Consider the following 21,349-nt stretch of genomic DNA (forward strand, 5'->3'; position numbering starts at 1 on the left):
GAACTCAACAACAAAAAATTGCCCAAGTTGGAAAAGATATAATCTACAGACCTTACTCTGATGCTGATGATGCAGCTGAATTTGAAGCTAAACTGAAAATTGATAAGAGGTTAGAGGTTGAAAAATCCATAGCAAACATTGCTTCCTCTTCTAACATCCCAGTATCCTTTGGAGATCAACATTCTCATAATGATATGTCAAACTGTCCTCATCCTGATGTTCTGGCTTGTCAAATTAGAAACATGAGACTAGATATGACAAAGAAAATTGTGGGTTCCTACAAGAAAAAACTTCCAAAAATGAAAGTTGCTGCAAGAGCTCAACACACCAACACTTCGGATAACTCTAACCATCATGTTGTTGTTGCTGAAAACATTTTACCTGCTTCTCCTTCCCGTAAAACCTTTCCTTTCAATACCCTTCCAATCTTGCCCAAATGAAATCCAGAATGGAAGCTGAGATTGCTAAAAAGAAGAAAGAGGCCTGGAAAGCAAAGAAAAAAGCACATAGGTTTGAGAACCTAAGTGACATTTCCTTGATTATGATAAGTGCATAATTCATATGATTTTAGTATCCATTCCATACTTGTTTTAGCTATTATTCTTACATGTATTCGTATTATTACTCTTGTTTTCTCTTATTTGCCTCTAATAGTTGAATCATCCAAAAAGGAGCTATAAAGTGCTGAAAAGACCTAGGAAGAGAAGAATTCAAAGTATCCAAGTGCCCAAGTCCAAGAGAAGTGGAAGAAGTATGACAAAAAGGAGCAAAACGCTCAAAATCAAGAGAAGGAACAAATACCTATCTTAACTCATTCAAATTAAGGATTTCTAATCTCCATCTTAAAGAGAATTGAAAGATAAAAGGAATTCAAAAAGAATGAGGTCATTCCGAGTTCGGATGAAGAAGTTGTGGCCAAAACAAGCTTTTATTGAATATCGAAGACATTAAGGTACGTGTACGGGTATGCATACCCTAGTTCCGAAAATTTCTACTGGAATTTGAGGTTCGCGTACTTAGCAAGTAGGAAAACGTGTATAAACTCCTTGTAAGGCCTAAGGGCATGTTTGGGTACGTTACTTCGTATTTTTTGGGTCAGGTTCTTGAACCGAACTAAATACTTGATGCCCAAGCAATGTAAACTTATAAAAATAGGTATTAGGCCTTTCAGATATCATCGATCATCGAATCTCATATCACAAGTTTTACATAAAAACCTAGGGTTTACGCCTTTAGGTGGAAACCACCATTATTGATCTTCTTTGTAATATGAGTAGCTAAATCCTTTGTTGATTAGGGATGAATTCAATGTTCTAAGCGTGAAGCTTTATTATTAATACAAATCTATTGAGATTTTTTATCATCATCGTTTGTCTTTATCATATCTAGGGTTTATGAGTGATTCTTATATTAATTTGGGAGGCCTACTAGATCAAGATATTGATTGTTCTATTGCTAGTAGAGATTTGGAGCAATCCGTAATTGTCGTGCAACTTCTACACAAGTAGAGAACACGAGACCTCGCAGAGGGATTCTGTGGAGCAATCGTGTGTGAAGACAACACTAGTAAGTGGACCTTGTGCTAAGAGTCTAAGTTCTAGGATCAACCTAAGTTCACATAACTTAAGTCTTCGGATTGGGTTACATCTTGAGTGCGCTACTACTTGGTGGTTCAGTTGGATATAACTTGATATGCGAGCGCTTAGGTATCAAGTTACACAAGGATATTTGGGGATAACACTGCTCTAGCTGTTATTCTACGGTTGGTGATGAATGGTTCTTACGAGCGATAGATAAGTATTCTAATCCTGTTAATGCTTGGTAACGGCGAAGGATTCCTTGATCATCCCTTTCTTATTATTGTCTTTATATTTATTTTACAACCAAAACCCCCCTTTGTTATTTACTTTATCTTGTTGATCAAATAACCTATCAATAACACAGCTCCTTGTGGGAACGGTCTCTTACTACCGCTATATTACCAGTTAATTAGTGGGAAAATATTTATTAATTTTTTGTGCGTACGACAGACCATACAGACTCTCACCAAACATGGCTCGAAAAGAAAGAAACCAATCTCTTATGAGGATAACTAGATCTCCAACAACATTGACTTTGAAAATCTCAAAAGATTCAAGGACGTGGACGAAGATACAAATGGGCAGATTGGAAATACTCCTCTCCTAGTGGCTAATGGTATCTTGGAAATCTCCTCTTCTGAAAGAATGGTACACTTCTTAACCCCTCTTTATTTTATCATTGTAGGATTTTTCAAACTTTTCTATATAATTCAGATAACCATAACCACATATTATGACCATATCACCAGAAGACTAACTTCCAAGTATCCTAGCTAGTGTGTCATATTTCTGGCAATTCATCACATACTTGGCATGGAATTGTCAAGGATTGGGAACTAGAGATGCTAAGAGTTATCTAAATGATATGCTCAATAAACTGAATCCCGATATTATCTTCCTCTCTAAAACTAAACAAAAACAAAAAAAACTTAAGAAAACCATGCATGAAATTAGTGTCAACAATTTCTGGTTTGTCAATCCAGGAGGGGCAAGTGGCGCTGCTGGTGGCTTATCCTTGATATGGAAAAGCAACATCTCTATTGACATCATTGACTTTTCTTTGAACCATATCAATGCTATAGTCAGACATGCCAATATCCCCCCTTGGCTTTTCATAGGATACTATGGTAGTCCTTATGATACTTCCAATAAATTAAATTCTTGGAAAAAGATATATAAAACTATACCCACCAACCAATTGCCTTGGTTGATTATGGGTGACTTCAATCTTATCCTTCATGACACTGGAAAATTCAGTACTCACCCCATTAACTCCACTGAAGCTTCTTTATTCAATAACAAAATTCTTGATCTAGATTTAGTTGATCTTGGTTTCACTGGTTGTCCCTTTACTTGGTCTAATAAAAGAAGGGGTCATGCTCTCGCTGAACAAAGATTAGATAGGGGACTGGCAACTGAAAATTGGCTAGTCCTTTATCCTAACACCACCATCACTAATATGCTAGCTATTGGGTCAGACCACCACCCCATCCTGCTAAATTCCAATCCTCATTGGAAAAATGGCAAAATTCCTTTCAAATTCTTTGGTCCTTGGTTGGACCATGAAGACTGCAAGAAAATAATAGCTGAATATTGGAGAAAATCTTTATCTGGATCCAGTTCCTTCACCATTGCCAGAAGACTAAAAAATGTAAAGCTTCAAATCAGAGTCTTGAACAAAGATGTTTATGGAAACATCAAAACAAAAATTGAAGAATCCAAGCAATATCTAAACTGGTTACACAACAATTAATTCAGGATGGATAGAGACCCAGCTCTAACAGATGCAAGAAAAAATCTCAAAAACTAGCATGACATTGAAGAAAAATTATGGAAGACCAAAAGTAGAGATCAACTAATAAAACCAGGAGATCCGAATACAAGCTACTTCCACAAAGAAACCAACAGTAGAATAAGAAGAAACAAGATTGATATAATACAGGATGATAAAGGAGATTGGATAACAGACTATCAAGAAGTCAAAAACTGTTTTACAAACCATTTCTCAAAAATGGCCACTGCTGAAACCACCAACATACAACAGAAATTATCAATCTCATACCCACAGCCATTACCAAAGATGAAAACATTATGCTTGACAGGAACCCTGATCACAATGAGATTAAGTCCATTATGTTCAGCATAGCTAGAGATAAAGCTCTAGGGCCTGATGGTTTTCCTCATAATTTCTTCATCAAAGCCAACTGGGAGATTCTGGGAAATGGCATTGTGAAGATGGTACAACACTTTTCACTTCTGGCCACATGCTAAAAGAAATGAACTCTACTTTTATCTCTCTCATCCCTAAAATTGACAATCCTTCTTCCCCAAGCCATTTTTAGACCCATCAGTCTCTGCAATACGACCTATAAAATCATATCCAGACTCATTGCCCAGAGAATGAAACCTCACTTAAACAAGATCATATCTCCTTACCAATCTGCTTTTATACCTGACAGACAAATATCTGATAACATAGCTATTGCTCATGAAATCATTCACGCCATGAGGTCCAAAAGAGGAAAAAAAAGAGACTATGGAAGTATGGGTATCAAAATATATATGCAAAAAGCCTTTGACAAAGTGGATTGGACATTTCTAGTAACCATCATGAAGAAGATTGGTTTTGATGATCAGTGGTGCAACAAAATATTTCAGTGCATCTCCACCTCCACCTCAGCTATTCTTATTAATGGTTCTCCTGATAAATTCTTCAAACCTTTCAGGGGTCTAAGGAAAGTTGACCCTCTTTCTCCATATCTCTTTCTTTTCTGCATGGAAACCCTTTCAAGAACTCTCATTCATGCTGAGGAGTTGGGTCTTATCACTAGGATTAAGATTTGTAAGTTTCCCCCCTCCATCAGCCACCTCCTATTTGCTGATGACTGTATGGTCTTTTGCAAAGCTAATTTGACTGAAGCTCAGAACATTATGGATATTCTAAAGATATTTGGAAACACCTCTGTTCAGCTCATCAACTTCAACAAATCTGGAGTCTTTTTCAGTAAAAACACTAACCCAAGTCTTATCCCTACCATCAGCAACATTACGGGTGTTCAAGTTCTCCAACTGGATGATAAATACTTAGGCTCACCTCTCTTCACTCACGGAAGCAAAATCAATTCAATTCAAACCTGGTGTTGAAAAATTAAAAATGAGACTATCCAATTGGAAAAATGTGCCTCTAAACCCTGCTAGGAGGGAAGTGCTCATCAAATCTGTCACCTCATCTGCTTGTATCTACCAGATGAACTGCTTCAAGATCCCAAAACAGACATGCAAAGACATCAACAAACTCCAAAGGGGCTTCTTATGGGGAAAAAGCTTGGAAAACCCCACTGGTTACTACCCAAAAGCTTGGACTGCAGTCTGCAAACCCAAAGAACTAGGATGTTTAGGCTTCATGAATATGGATCTCTTCAACAGATCTATGGTCACCAAAATTGGATGGAGACTGGAACAGGATAAAGACTCTCTCTGGTACAAACTTATGGATACAAAGTATCTAACTGGCAGAAACGTTCTCAACATGGACATCAAGCTAAAAGATGGTTACTCCTGGATATGGAAAGGAATTCTAGAATGCATTAGCAACATTCAACAACATTGTGTCTAGAGAATTGGCAATGGAAAAAGAATCAAAATTTGAGATGATCTCTGGATCCCAAACATCACTACAAGACTCAGTAAACCTACTAACTTTCCTCATCAAATTGAAACCCTCATTCTCCCTAATGGAAACTGGGATGAGAATCTAGTTCAAACTTACTTCAGTAACAATACTGCTCAGGCCATTCTTGCTATGAATACTCATCCAGAAGAAGAAGACGGGATTCAATGGAATCTTAATGACACAGGAAAATTCTTTGTCAAATCTCTATACAAGGCAAAGATGGACAATCTATACAGAAATGATACAATAACAGGAAATTGGGAGGCAATCTGGAACATGGATGTTTCTCCAGTTATTAAGATCTTTATCTGGAAATGTGCTTATGGGATCCTCCCCACAAATGCTAAAACAACTAGGATTCTGCATTACATTGATCTTATATGCACCATATGCAAAAGTGGGGAGGAAACAATGACACACATGTTCTTAAACTGTCATGCTGCCTCTTTTGTTTGGCAGGAAATCATTGGTCCTCATCATACTCAGTTTGATAACGCTACAATTTTTATAGACTGGTTGAATTCCTGGTTTCAGACTGGGATGGCCAGCAAAAACTGTAATATTTATGTCACTGCATGCTGGTTCATCTGGAAAGCTAGGTGTGATCTGGTTTTCAGACAGATTCAGCCAAATGCAAGACAAACTTCAAACTACATAAAACAATACTTATGCAACCACAACAAAATTCATCATATGCTATAGCATATTATGAACACTTTCTCCCTATCTACTGAAGAAACAGATTCATCTATGGAAAACAACATTATACCATACAATCTGAATCAGTACCCTACAATGGATTATGGAATAATCATCAAAATATGCACTCTGCAGGACCCTGAAAGCTTGATATACTACTCTGCACTAACTTTTATGGGTTTTGCAGGAAACACCATTGGTACAAGAGGACATCTAGGATACTCTGGAGCTAGGGAAGGAACATGAGGTGCAGACTTAGCTTTTGAATGGGCTAAAGGAATGCAACACACTAACATAGAAATACAAGTTGAATCCATGGAAGGATCTAGTCCGTTTCAAGTTGTTATACCATAAAGCTGTTAAAGGAAGATTTCATCTAAGATACCATGAAAGAACAAACAGTGAAGAGGAGGACAATGACACTGGCGTCAACCCAGTAAATTTCATTTTACTAAGACTAAAAATCATCCATCGTCTCCAAAATATGGATACTTTTAATATTGCTTTATCTTGTAAGAACCATATTGGCAGGATGAGTGGTTCAACCACTGCCAACATTTTGTATCGGTCTTAGGTGCCCGTTTGGCCTAAGTTTTCTCTATAAATATAAAAAAAAACGGTTTTAACCATTTTAACTATGCTAGCCTATTTTGCACCTCTTAATGCGTCTATATTCATGACATACTCACCATTTCTTAAGAACCTGGTTCCACCCATGGTGTTTGTAGAGGGGTTTTTGCCCTCTACAAAGTCAAATTTAGAAATTATCGTTACGGTGACTTTTTGTTGCCGGCTTGCCGCTTCAATCCCAGTGCCGCCGCTAGCAAATAACTTTCCAAGTTCGTTTTGGATCTCGTTCGTGAAAAGCTGTCTGGCAGATGTTTATACAGCCTGTGGAGTCGCACTTGCCGGCATAACCAAAGGGTAAAATTGCGAATATACTTCTCATCAAATTGCCGTCTTTTTTAGTTTTAACTGTAAACAACGAACAAGAAGAAATTCTTTGTTTTCTCTCAGATTGAATCGAGAATGGAGAAAGAAATCGTAACAGACGAAATCGAAGAGAAAATCGATGAAGTAGAAGAAACACCTCTTCTGAATCCTCACCCCAAGACAGTGAAAACGAGAGTACCTGAAGTTGAAATCAATGTATACAGAAAAGGAAGAGGTCCAATTGATAAATTCAAAACTAATTTAGGTGGATGGGATCAAGATCGATTAGAAGTTGTTGATATTCTTGATAAATATGGTTTTAAATCAATCTTTGCTTTTAATACTGATAAAGGAAGAGGTGTTCCTGTTCGATTTAATGCAAAGAACGGTAGATCTTTGCTTCCTTACAGAGATGGATCTGTGATTTTCATTGATGGTGAACCAAAGGTATGTTCTTTTTGTGTGTGATTTATTGAATTTGAATTGTTTTTAAGTTTGGGTTTTTGATAAGAATGTGTTTGCTTGCATATTATGTGATGATGATTAGGGTCATGATTCCGAAACCCTAATTCAATGACTGAAAGGAGCCAATTGCAATGTAGAGATCATCATATGAAACATAGGATGCACTTTATAGAAATGGATCACAATTAGTTAGGCATGACAAAGTTGGCAAAAAAAAAATGAAATTGGGTGCTGGTTTAGCTCTTTAGGGACACAATCGTTATGATGTTACGCGGTCTGCTTTTTTAGTTTTCTGAATCTGCCTTGTTTGAAATACTTTTTAGCTAGGTTAGGTCATACTTGAATAGTTAGTGTATTTGGCCATAAAGCTTAGCTGAATTTGCCAGGAACTACTGTAAATATCGGTGATCTTGAATCTGCTGGTGAGGAATGTTAAGTTCCTAGTGTTGCTGGGGAAAAGTCTGAGGTGGTTGCATAAGCCTCTCTCATAGCCTTTCTTAATGAGGAGCATTGTAGTTGCTTTATTATATAGTTGAATTGTTTTTAAGTTTGGGTTTTGAATACGCTGTTTGATTTAGATAAGAATGTGTTTGCTTGCATAATATGTGATAGCCATGTAGACATTCATCATATGAAACATAGGATGCATGATCTAAGAGAACTTTATAGAAATGGATTACAATTAGTTAGGCATGACAAAGTTAACCCTTGCGAGAAAAATGAAACTGGGTGCAGCTTTCGAGCTCTTTAGGTAACTAATCATTGTCATTTATGCGGTCTGCTTGTTCAGATATTCGAATGCGTATCTGAATCTGCCTTGTTTGAAATACTTTGTTAGCTAGGTTAGGTCATACTTGAATAGCAGCGTATTCACTCTATTCACCCATAAAGCTTAGCTGAATTTGAGGTGGTGCACATTGCGTAAGCCTCTCTGATAGCCTTTCTTAATGAGGAGCATTGTAGTTGCTTTATTAGATAATTAGATAAATGGACTAACTTATGTTTTTGTTTGTGATATTTATGAATTTACTTTTGAAATAAAACATTCTGTTTCTCATGGGATTTTGATGAAGGGAATGTTTGCTATGCCATTACGTTAAACCGTAGACCTCTCAGTATGTTAGACTGACATAACTAGCACTTCCTGAGATTTTTAAATGTTAGGCTTTTGATGGGGAAGGATCTTTTAAGCATTACTCCAATTTTCTCATCGAGCATTAGACTATGCTTGAATAGACCTATTAAGAGGACTAAGTGGTTGCTCATAAACACTGTTTAGAATACTCCTATTAAGTATTAAATAAGGCGCACTTGTCTGTGTTAAAGTACGACAAGCATGAAGCATTACATTTTTCTCCATCTTGTTAGGGTATCTTAATCTTGCAGCTCCCTCCGTAACTTTGTCTACTATGCTATTACTTTCTCATTTATCATATTTTGTCGATGGTTGCAGGACTCCCTGATCAAGCCTATATCAAAGATGTTGTTTGGTCTAGCAATGTCTGTCCTTCTTATATCATTCGTCCTGAAAGAGAGACCTGCCTGGTTCGAGAAATTGAACGCTTATGGTGGCAATTTCCCTCCATGGGCAATTGCTTGTGCTGTTATAGTTTTCACTCGGATGAGAAAGAGAACAAGAGATTTTCTGGCAAAATTTGGTTTCTGAAAGTAAATTCTGTGAACCTCAGAGTTGTGATATCATATTAACACTTTCTTTTAGAATCTTTGTATCTCAATGACATCGGTTAGAAAGTTGAATATTCATTCAAATGACTTGGGTTCACGTTTATTGGAACCAAAAACTCGAAACATATTGAATGACCTTACACGGATTAATGGAATAGTAGTACATTGTTGTGTAGTCTAATGTTTTAATTCATATTTGGTTATTTTTTCTTTCTTTTTTTTTTCCCTTCGTGTGGATTACTTGTTTCCTTAAGGTGACAGCAGAAAGAATTGGATCTGTGAATTGAAAAACCTACAAGGTTCAGTTTATTTGGTAGCTTGTATGTCTGATTTGATATTTATGATATCCTGCTCTACAAATGCAGGATAGCTAAATAATCACTAGTATTTGGAAGTTTATAGCTTGAATTGAAATAAGGGATATGAGCAAAAAGCTGTACAATGTTCTGATTCTGGGCCTAAAAGTGTAGTCTGGATCAAGATATTAACTTGATTCCTAATCTCTTTGGTTTTTCATGTCACCTTAGTAAGGGCCAGTTTAGTTCCTGGGAGAAGGTTTCTGAATGCCTGAATGGGGCAATCCAAGTCATAAGCATACATGCCTGGCTGCACCTACATAACATAATTACTGTACTCAAATTTCAAAAGTTACCCTTTTGTGTGTATAGATTTGGGAAACAATGTTCATTACAAAATTTACCCTGTTTTATGATTGAAATTTGAACAGGGGATCAATAGCTATCATTTCACACTTCATTCAGCGCAAACCACACTGCAGTGGAGCCATTCCCTTTGTGGAGATTATTATTACTAGTATACAAAATACTGGGTACAAAAGAATAGAGGGTGGAAATGGCAGCTTAAAACTTCAATCTAGTGTTATTGGCTGCCAGAGATCCAGTTGAGCAAAATCTTGGGAGATTCTTGGAGGTGATCTCAGATGCAGAAACCGGGGTTTGTTCAGGATAAAGTGTGGTTGAAGGTGTGAGATTTCTTTGCGCAGGAATTTGGGGAACAAGGTTGGAAGCCTACGGATCATTGTACAAACTGCATTTTCATACAAAACTCTCCAAGTGAGATTAAAGAGCCACAGAATATACTGAGTACAGATTTTTTATCATGGAGCCAAACCTTGGAGTGCTATTATACTGATCACTGTTGCTTATATCTTCATCCAAACGCTGGGGAGGTCTCTGAAATGGTGTACTAGACCAGGGACTTGGTGAATATAACTCATCCGCGAAATATCTTCTTTTGATCAACTGAAAAACAAAAATGATTCCCAGCAGTGTTTAGTCCATGAAAGACTGGAGAGAAAAATTAAAAGCCATTAGTAAGAACATTGTTCCAATCAGGCATACCATGTTGAAAAACTTTAGCACGGCTTCCTTGTCATATCTTGCTTCTTTGGAAGCCTGTAGTGTTCAAAAGAAGCTTCAAAAAAAATAAAATTACATGGTTTTCGCATCGAAAAAAGTTCTTTTGCAAATAATGTTTAGAGATTGAGTTTCTTACAGCAATGAGTCCTCCGCTACCAGGAAAACTCTCGACTAATGGCAGTTCCTCACTAGGTTGAATCAAACCTTTCTTTTGAACCCACTGGCGAGCAGCATCAACAAGATTTCCGTTACTACGCCGTTCACCTACCTTTTCTGTAATGTCTGCTTTGTTACCAATGACAATGTATGGAACAAGTAGTCCCAAGGGTCCACCTGAGCTAAGAGGAGCTGAAAATGTTCCTGTTGCAGCAACATCTGATGCCCACTTTTGTAAGTTTGACTTAGTACTTCTCTGAGCGAGATCATGCACAAAGATTACGCCTGCAGTTGGAACGGATTAGTAGAAGATATGTAAGTAAACTTGTTTAAAGAGAAAAGCACGCATTGGAACTCCAGAAGCATTACAAATAAAAATTCTCTGCTCATTATGAGAATCAAAAGTGGTAATTCCCCTACCGTTGATTTGTGAATAGAAAAGAGAGCGGCAATCCTTGTAACGTTCATGCCCCGATACATCCCAAAGTTCAACAAAGAAGCCTCTCTCCGTATCACCTCTGACGTTATTAGAAGAGCTACCAGAACCTCCATACGAGGTATGCTGGACAAAAGAAGCATGAGAACGTTACTGAGGGATCCAGGTTTGCAGCTTAAACTTCTGACTTGTAAGTAAGAAATTTAACCGACCTTTACACTAACTGTACAACCAACAGTTGGCGAAGTGCGTCTTACACGAGAGCCTTTAACAATTAGGTGCACAAGTGATGTTTTCCCCACACCTGACATTAGGGTCAAATTTCAAATATGCATTCTATCACACATCATCGAATCTAAAGAGGTATTGCATACTATAAGAACACGATGAACCCAAAAACTATTTATTACGACTCAGATAGGCATGCACTCCATTTTACAAAGACGCACGAATAGGAATATATCCCATAGAGTTTGACATCATACAAATGAAGTGGTTCCTCTTCAAATCCTATTGAACACCTCTCAGTGAGGACTTTCCACAAGCTACATGTATTAATCTAAATTAGGATCAGGTACCTCGAGCCATGTCCAACACCCAGTACCAGGGTGTGCCATTTTGAGGTCGATATGTCAGACTCCAATATTCTCATCACCATTGTCCAAAAGATTACACATAATTTGTATACACTGCTTAAACTCCAAATGTTTCAACAGTATTTGTATGTTTGACAATATGCATGTTGGTACAAAGTTTTACAATATCCACAGCTACAATCAACAGAAGAAGAAAACGATGCAACATTGACAATTTTGAATAAGAAAGGGAAAAAGGAATACCTGAATCTCCAACAACAAGGACTCGAATCTGACCACAATGAAGATCATCAGTACAAGGTTCAATATTCTCTCTTTGATTTTGACCCCAAAACATCATTTTTTTCAATCCAAATTCAAGGACCCAAAATTTTCCTGTTTAGGTCAAATACATTTCTCTTGACATATCTGGTTCTTCTGAATTAAAACCTAAAAATCTAATTTTCAATCAATAGAAATTCCCGGTGGATGACTGACTTGTGGTTTGAAATTATGGAATCCATAATTTTTGCAAAAGCTCATGGAATCATCGATGGCTAGGTGAATGACATATTTACTCTTTGGTAAATCTACTATTTTCAGACTTGAAGATTTTTCTAGAGCAGTGGTAATTTTGTCCTCTTATCACCTTTTACATTTTTCAAGCGGGAGTGCGGGACTTGGCGTCTCTTTTTACTCTGTTGTCAGTGGGAAGTGCACGACTGCACTGCACGTAGAAAAAATGAAAGTAAACGGTGAAAACTTTTTGTTAATCATGTGGAAAAAAACTTGGTCGATTATTCTGATTCTCAGCAACCCATGTTCAGGGATACTAAAAAAAAAAAAAAAAGGAAAAAAAAACATTTTTAACAAAGTTTCATGCGTTTTAGGAGGTCCCATGTTCGAGCCCCCAATAACGTAATATTACAGAAATTAACATAGAAGGTAGAGTTAGCTTGCCCCCTTCTGACATAATCTCAACACCCCCATCCGCTTCGGCTTCCTTGGCTAGGTTAGCCATGAGGCTCGATGATAGGCTAGCACGACAACCTGTTCAATTAATGTAGTAATACGTCGTTGGAGCTTAGCTTGTTAGGCTTCCAACTTGTTAATATAATATTCTTTATCTATTATGAAGTAATTTAGAAAATCACGTACTCAAATAATTTTGGCAATGGCTAAATTATTTTTGAATATCGCCAAATTTGTTAAGATTAAACTTTAGATTTTGATTTTATGTTTTAGTGTTAGCAAAAGAAGAAGGTAATTAGGAGATTTAAGTGATATATTTTAGCAAGGTATTTGATGTTGGGGAATCTCCATCTCACCAAATTGAAGGTACTTATTGTGTACGTTGATTTTAATGACTCCCAATTACAACCTTTTGTAGATAATCAAACTTCCATCCATCAAAAAAACACTAAATCAATCCTAAGGTGCTTACATATATTTATGTTATTTTTGTGTATTTGATTATTGCATTTATAGATTCAGAGTCGATATAGTATTGCGATAAAGACAAATCCGACTGTTGATGGATGTTGGGCAGAGACATTCATCAAGAGTCGGCATTGATGATGATGTTCATGTAGTGTCGACTTCTCAACAGTCGGCATTGTGTGGGTTTTCTCGAGCATGCCGAATGTTGAGTCGACATTGTTTTACTTCTTTTCGACTATGCCGACACAACTCAATTTGACAAAAGATAATTGGTGAGAAGTCAGCAATGTATTCAACTTAATGTTTATACCGACAGAAGAATAATTCATCCTAAATATCTATACCGACAGCTCAGTCGGCATTGAACCCATCATGCAATCAATGCCGACAGACACTGTAACTGAAAAAGTTATGGAAGAAGAGGAGAATATGAGAAGAAGACTAAGAGTCGGCAGTTGTGAAATTAAAAGGAGATACCAAAGATAAGATGATTGAGGTTTTTTTAGTTTTCTTTTTTACTTTTTATCAGGGTAATGGGAAGTATTGATATTTCATTATTAAAAAAGTACCCCCTAGGCCAAAATTCAGCCACTTGTAATTGTTAGTATCCCCAAATTTGTGGAAGTATTCCCCAGGGTTTATTTTCAGGTAGATTTTTTTCATGTATTTTCTTTTTGAAGGATGAATCTTATTAATCTGCGATTACTACACGAGGATACATCGTACTCATGGAGTCATTTATTACAAATCGATTAATATAGTTGGGATTATGTGATCCCAAATCATTGTTGGTAGGTTTCCTATCAGGTTGTTATCCACATCGTGATTCGTTCACTCACCTACCGCTTTATTTCCTTCCTTATGTTTGTATCGAATGGTGTAATATGGTTTATATTTGGTTGAGTCTCATATAGATTTCAGAGATCCTTCATGTTAAGTATCATGGTGGTTCATAGTGGGATGTTAGGAATCTCAGTAGAATTTTCGAATCCATTTCAAATTGCACCTTTTGCCAGCTTCGATCTGTTTTCATTTCTGAAGCTTAGAGCATGGCTCAGGATTCAGGTGAAAGCATTGTGGTGGTACCTAAAGGTTACGCTACTGCTAAAACGTTTCTGGAGGTCGCATCTTGATCCAATCTAGGCTAGGGGATCCATCCCACCTGCATGTTCCTACTGGCATTCCATGAAAAACCGAAGAAAGGGTTTTTTGTGCCCAAGTATGTTCCTGCCGAAGGCTTGGGGTCATTTGTACTATATATGTTTCTTGGGTTTGATTGTTTTTGGTGATATATTAACTCATTCATAGCAATAAATAATAACTAAAAAAGGAAATAAAAGGAATAAGTAATAATTGGGGCTTTAGATTAAAGGATTTGAGAGATTGTTCATTTCTGGTTTCGGGATAATGGGGCGGGATTGGGTGGAGCATGATTAAGTAGCAAGATGAGATGTTTCATGAGGTTAGAACAACTTGATAAAGAAGGAGAATATATATGGACAGCGGTTTCCGGATCAGTATTATATTGTGGCCATTGCCATATGTTCGAGGTGGTGAGGTCGATATGGTTTAGAAAGTTGAGGGTTGGTAGGCCCTCGTGATTGCTTTGCACTAGAAAATTTATAATTTTGGTGGACAACATAAAGTCCAGAGGAATTTGTGGTTGAGACGGGATTTGATGCAATAAATTGGTTGTGTTAGTTAGGCAGTGGTATCTTGATGATGTGTTGTAACTTCCAGATTAGGTAAAATGACATATAATCATATCCATGGAGTTGTCTTAGGGGAGGTGAATACCTATGATTCATTAGGTTGTGGCAGGGAGAAGGTTTGGTAATTTTGTAACCATAAACGGATTAATGAATCAGTGGTGTCCGCGACTGTTTAAATAGGATAATATTGTACCAGATCAATGTTATTTGCGTGTTGCGAAACCCAGACCGCTTGGATGGGGGTGGTTGATCCTTTGCCAATCCAAAGGAAAAGGAATTTTTTTATTGTAGGTATAACTGGTGCGAGTTGTTTCCATTGGAGGCTGGTTGGTAAATTCCATGGAATTTGGTAACCCCTATGGCATATCCTTGTTGCTTAATGTCCAAGTAAATAACTTAGTTCGCCACCATATTCATTTATATTATAGTTTTCACACTATTACAAAGTTTCGATGTTATTTTCTTTAATTAAACATAAACGGTGATGGATTTGAAGGTAATATTTTGGGAATATGTATATTCTTCTAATAAAGGTGTACGTTCCTATTTAAAATGATCACACTCCGAGACGTATAATACCATCATATACTACTTTGTAATCTCATTTTTCAATTATTTAACTATTTCCTTAATCAATATGAACTTTTAACCATTAATTAGTAAATAGTGTGGTTTAATATTTTGGAACCCGCTCATTTTTGATAGGTATGTATAGATTTGTAAGATGAACAATATCCATAAAGTATCAGCTTCAAATTCATATCTCTAACTCACACCAGAATTTCTAATTCAACTCACACCAGAATTTATGAAAGTGAATTTCAACTCACACCAGAATTAAGAGTTTAATATCTCTAACTCTTAATTCAATCCGCAATCAGCAAATAGAAATCTGTGAACCCGATTGAATAAGAGGAGTAACTTGAACGGTACCAAAGACCAAGGTTGAAGTGTCAATCAATATAAATCAACAACCCAAGGTTGAATATTCTAATTGATTGATCTTAACGCACAACCTGTGATAGTTCAATTATATAACAAAATATAATGCGGAAAAAAAATAACACAGACACCAGAATTTTGTTAACGAGGAAACCGCAAATGCATAAAAACCCCGGGACCTAGTCCAGATTGAACACCATACTGTATTAAGCCGCTACAGACACTAGCCTACTACCAATTAACTTCGGACTGGACTGTAGTTGAACCCTAATCAATCTCACACTGATTCAAGGTACAGTTGAGCTCCTTACGTCTCTGATCCCAGCAGGATACTACGCACTTTATTCCCTTAGCTGATCTCACCCACAACTAAGAGTTGATACGACCCAAATTCTAAGACTAGATAGACAAATATGTCTCACACAGAAAAGTCTATAGGATTGAATAAATCTGTCTCCCACAGAAATACCCAAGATTTTTTGTTCCATGTTTTGATAAATCAAGGTGAACAGGAACTAATTAATAAAACAGACTTATATTCCCGAAGAACAACCTAGTACTATCAATCACCTCACAATAAACTTAATCGACTAGAGAAACAAGTTATTGTAGAATCACAAACGATGAGACGATATTATCTTCATGTTTGTTTGTTATTACTTTTCTATCTTTCCTATCGGAGATATAAAATTTAGAGCCAATTTTTTCAATTGCACTCAACACGATAAAAAAAGTAAGATCAGATCACGCAACTACAAATATAATAGTTGAGGACTCAACCTACGATATGGCCCACAAATGATAACGAACTTCCTCTTCAAATTCCAAAAGCGCGTTCCACATCCTTCCTTCCTCACCGTCATTTGGCGTTCGTTAAAATGTTGTATGGGTCATTAAAATGTTGTATGAATGACCCAATGCACCGGCAGGGGGCTGACGGTAACATTGAACCAAGGTTGACCATTTTGGGTATATACCATCTGCAAGATAATATTCATGAGTGTACTGATGGTCGTTGATTATGAAACAGACTTGGGGACAAATTCCATACTTTAGATCTTCAAACATACGATTTGTGCAAAACATTAATATTATTTTGTGAACCCGGAAGACCAAAAAATGTTTCATATCCAACAATCATAAGAAGCAGCAGCTTCAAGGACAACTGTTGGTTTCGGATAATGACCCGTATATATTGACCATCCCAATAAACTGGGCATCCTTGTCATACCCAATGCATATAATCAAGACTACCTAGTATTCCTGGGAATCCTCTATCCTCATTCTCCCCCAATCTTGTCACTTTTAATCAGGCACATGAGACAAGATGCACATGAGAAGAGCCTTTTTCCGGCTCACATCACTTGGTTGAATAGAGCTGATACCAAACAGATTTGGTGTTCCTTTACTGTTTGGAATACGAACCAAAGGAATTGTTCCAAGTACGTGACTTATTCATAAGTTGGAGTGTATGATCAGAATCTCGCAACGATAATATCTCAGCGAAATTATCAACAACACAACACCACAGCGTCGCAGAACAATTTCAGAAATGATACGATAAACGACGTCAGCTAGGATCACGAGAAAGATGTGATAGTCCTGCGAAAATTAGAGAGCTTGAGAAATTAACATTTGTAAGGTTGCGAGAATGTCGCAGACCATACCCAAAAGTAAAGGACAGATTAGCTGTCATCCACTATGTATTTCTCTATAAATAGTCGTTCAAGTAGTAAAGAAGGGGAGAGATCTTTTTTGAGTAAGAAACAAGTAAATAGGAGAGAGAAAGTCTAGAGCAGAGGTCATTCCTGACTTCTTTATATTCTCTTGTAAGAACTGTAGGATCAGAATCTCGCAACAATAATGTCTCAGCGAAATTATCAAAGGCACAACACAATAGCGTCGCAGAACAATTTCAGGAAGAATATAACAAACGACGTCATCTAGGATCATGAGAAAGATGTGACAGTCCTGCGAAAATTAGAGATCTTGCGAAATTAACATTTGTAAGGTTGCGAGAATGTCGCAAGCCATATCCGAAAATAAAGGACAGATTAGCTGTCATCCACTATGTATTTCCCTATAAATAGTCGTTCAAGTTGTAAAGATGGGAGAGATCTTTTTTGAGTAAGAAACAAGTAAATAGGAGAGAGAAAGTCTAGAACAGAGATCATTCTTGATTTCTTTATCTTTTCTTGTAAGAATATTCAAAGATTGTTCAATAAAATAAAAAGTTTCAACCTAAAATGAGTTGATTAATAATAAAATCATACGAGGGGTGTAGTGTAGGATTTCCTGCAACTACAAGAACATTCAAAAATTAATCAATAAAATTAAGAGTGTAAACCTAAAAATGAGTTGATTAATAATGAAATCATATGAGGGGTGTAGTGTAGGATTTCCTGCAACTACATAATGGCGCTAGAAACATGGAATGGATTGAAGATTATTCTAGAAAAAGTTGAAGATTAATATTGAGATTTGTGAAGATTTAGAGTGATTGATTAAGAATTTTACATAATTTCTTGCAATATTGTTAACATTGAAGAGATGGCTAGAAGAAGAAATACATCTGAACAACCGACTACTGTTAGAAGAAGCAAGGGAATTGCTGGGAGAGAAAGACGTGAAATGGGAGAATCTACTAGAATGATAAATAATGGAGAAAATAAAATTCAACCACCAATTCAACAAACACTAGTACAAGGGAGGAATACAGATTATGATAGGGTGAGTATACACACTTGGCAATCAAATTCGGCAAAAGAAGTAGAAGAAGAGCAACAAAACAGAAACCATAGACATGTAGAGAGAAATCAAGAAGCAGATGAAGGAATAATTCATGGAGATGAGGAAATTGGAATGTTAGAAACGTTGAGACGAAGAATACATGAAGAAAGAAGAGCTGAGGCAGAAGAACGTGCAAATCTAACAAGGAAAAATCACGAATTAAGGATGGAGAATATAAGACTACAGAATAGAAGATCGAGAAGTATTACAAAATCATATTCAAGATCGACTAGAAGAGAAATGAGGCGAAACTCACCCACAATCAATGCTGGAAACAATATTCAAGAAGAAATATCAAATCCTAATGAAGAATATCGCGAAAATAGAGAAAGAGCTAATGATCGTTACGTTCCACAAAATGAAACTTTTGATGATGGGCAAAATGGTGGAAATCAAGAGAACGGAAAACGCCAGGGACGAATTGACCAAGATGACGAAGGAAATCGAGAGAAAGGAAAAAGAATTTTAGATGAAAGAGAAAATCAAAGAAATCAACAGACAATTGAAGAAGAAATTGAAAGACATTATGCTGAACAAGCACGTTTAATCTGCGAACGTGAAAGATTGAGAGCGGAAATGGAAGAACAAGAGCTTCAGGAGACAATTCACCAGAAAAATCACGACAATCGAGAAAGAAGACGTACACAAAACCGGAATAACGGTAATCTCAATGAGGAGTATGATAGAGTACAGAGGATGGCTGAAAGACAGCGAATGGAATTGATAAGAAATAAACAAAATCATGGAGGGGAAAATGAAAGGCATCATCATATGCGAATTCAAGATAGAGATGAGGAAGAGAATCACAGAAGAAGACGAGATGAGGATAATGAAGAAGAAATGCAAAATTTCGCGAGAGAAAATAAACATGAACGCAGAAGAAGAAAGGTGAAATTAAAACGACCAATGGATCAAGATTCAGGTGTAAATAAACAAATCTTGAACGAATTAAAAGAAATGAGAGGAATGCTAAATAACAGAGGAGAAGTAGGTAGAAGAAAATTAGATGAAGCAATAGAAGAAGCTGCGAAAACTCCATTTACAAGGGAAGTACAATTAGGAGGAATACCACCGAAATGCAATTTTCCCGCATTAACCAGCATTTTTGATGGAACAACTTGTGCAATTCAGCACATTAAAGCCTATAAGAGGTGCATGTCACAATGGGAAAATCAAGATGCGGTATTGTGCAAATATTTCGCATCCAGCTTAACAGGAGAAGCGTTAAAATGGTTTGAATGTTTACCAAAGAATACAATAACCTCCTTCGATCATTTGCATACTACATTCTTGGGGGCATATATAAGTAATAATTCCTCACGACCTGGTATAGAAGATGTGTTTGGATTAAAACAAAGAATTGGCGAAAGTTTGAAACACTTGACTAAAAGATGGAGAACTATGTGTAGCGAAATGGCTGGCCGTGTAGATGAGAGTTATCTCATATTATCATTTATCAATGTTATGTTTGCAACAAACCTATTGTATGTCCAAATTTTCAGAGTCAAGAATACGATTACAATGACTGAATTGTGAGAACTTCAAGAAGAATACATTGCTCTAGAGGAAAGGAAAAATGAAATGGAATCATATCCAGTTGCGAACACCAGCTCACAAACAGCGAATGCAAGCTTATTACCCAAGGTAATAAACACAGTGGCGAATACTTCGCAAGTACAACAAGAGAAAGTGACAAGTAACAATCAGCAAAAATTGGTAGCTATGGGGAGACGAGATCAAGAAGAGTATGAAAGAGAAAGAAATTTCTACAATCGTGGAGGAAATAACAAGATTCAAAGGCTCGATCAACCGCAAGAAACTTATGGAGGTCAAAGACAAAACTATAATAAAGGACAAGGTAATATGGGAAGAAATCAAGATGCCACCTCTAAATGAAAGTGTGGAGAAGATATGGGAAGCTATAATTTTGATGGAAAATATACCAACACCGTGGAACATGGGAACGGAACCACCTCCAAACCACAGGAGTCATGAATTTTGTTCTTATCATCATTTTCATGGACATACCATAAATGATTGCAGAAATGTAAAAAGAATTATTTTGAGAATGATAGATCAAGGAAAACTAAACGACTTTCTGGTAGGGCATCCGCAATCTCAACCATTACCACCACCACCAGAACATCACAAAGTGAATACGATGAAAAAGAAAGAAACATTCTTCATAGAAGTTGGTGCAAAAGCAAAAAATCTATTATGTCACTCTATCGTACATTCATATAAGACAATTGGATATTTTTATGATAATGTTTTGAGTAGAGTGTTCGCAAGAGATAATGATGGAAGAGAAATTATGAATATTGCGAAAATCTCACCACTAGAGGAATGGCAGAAACAAATCATTTCTTTTACTGCAGAAGAAATTCCCGAAGGAGAAGAGGTGCATGACAATCCATTAGTAATAAAATTAGAAAGTAATCCAAAACCAAAAGAGGATGAGGATGATGAAGCTGAAGGTTCATGGGAAATCAATAGAATTCTAGTCGATACTGGAAGCTCTGTGAACATCTTATTTTATCATACTTATAAAACCATGGGTGGAAGAGATGATGATCTTATACCATTAACATATAAGATATATGGTTTTAACGGTACTGCTAACAAGCCTAAAGGGGAGGTTACTATGTGAATTCCATTGAAGGGAATATCTTCTGAAATCTCATTATGTGTCGTTGATGTAGAATCACCTTACAATGCGTTAATTGGTCGACCTTGGCTACATGGGATTCTAGGTGTAGCTTCAACTTTCCACCAGTGCATCAAATTCCCTCACCCCAATGGTGTATGAATCATAAAGGGAGATTGGGTCGAAGGAAAGAGATGTTACGAAACTGAGATAGAATCTTGCGAAGGAAGAGCAAA

General features: G+C 36.7%; 2 protein-coding genes across 3 annotated transcripts; one reads left to right on the forward strand and one right to left on the reverse strand.

Annotated features, from left to right (window-relative positions):
* Positions 1-6,753: 6,753 nt before the first annotated feature.
* Positions 6,754-9,250, forward strand: LOC113282910. The gene is made up of 2 exons (XM_026532019.1): positions 6,754-7,332; positions 8,804-9,250. The coding sequence occupies exons 1-2, from the start codon at positions 6,982-6,984 to the stop codon at positions 9,014-9,016; spliced, it is 564 nt and encodes a 187-aa protein (XP_026387804.1). The 5' UTR covers positions 6,754-6,981; the 3' UTR covers positions 9,017-9,250.
* A 432-nt stretch (positions 9,251-9,682) lies between these two features.
* LOC113327525 (small GTPase LIP1-like) lies at positions 9,683-12,198 on the reverse strand. 2 transcript variants are annotated; one of them, XM_026574712.1, is made up of 7 exons: positions 11,847-12,197; positions 11,220-11,311; positions 10,992-11,133; positions 10,552-10,856; positions 10,398-10,451; positions 10,168-10,298; positions 9,683-10,083 (listed from the first exon to the last, which is right to left on the reverse strand). In XM_026574712.1, the coding sequence occupies exons 1-7, from the start codon at positions 11,941-11,943 to the stop codon at positions 10,065-10,067; spliced, it is 840 nt and encodes a 279-aa protein (XP_026430497.1). In that variant the 5' UTR covers positions 11,944-12,197; the 3' UTR covers positions 9,683-10,064. The 2 variants fall into 2 exon arrangements, with proteins under 2 accessions (XP_026430497.1, XP_026430501.1); XM_026574716.1 differs by lacking the exon at positions 9,683-10,083 and having other exon boundaries at positions 10,398-10,470; positions 11,847-12,198.
* Between the last annotated feature and the right edge of the window lie 9,151 nt (positions 12,199-21,349).

Source organism: Papaver somniferum, chromosome 1, assembly GCF_003573695.1.
Source record: "Papaver somniferum cultivar HN1 chromosome 1, ASM357369v1, whole genome shotgun sequence".
In the NCBI taxonomy this organism is placed as follows: Eukaryota; Viridiplantae; Streptophyta; class Magnoliopsida; order Ranunculales; family Papaveraceae; genus Papaver; species Papaver somniferum.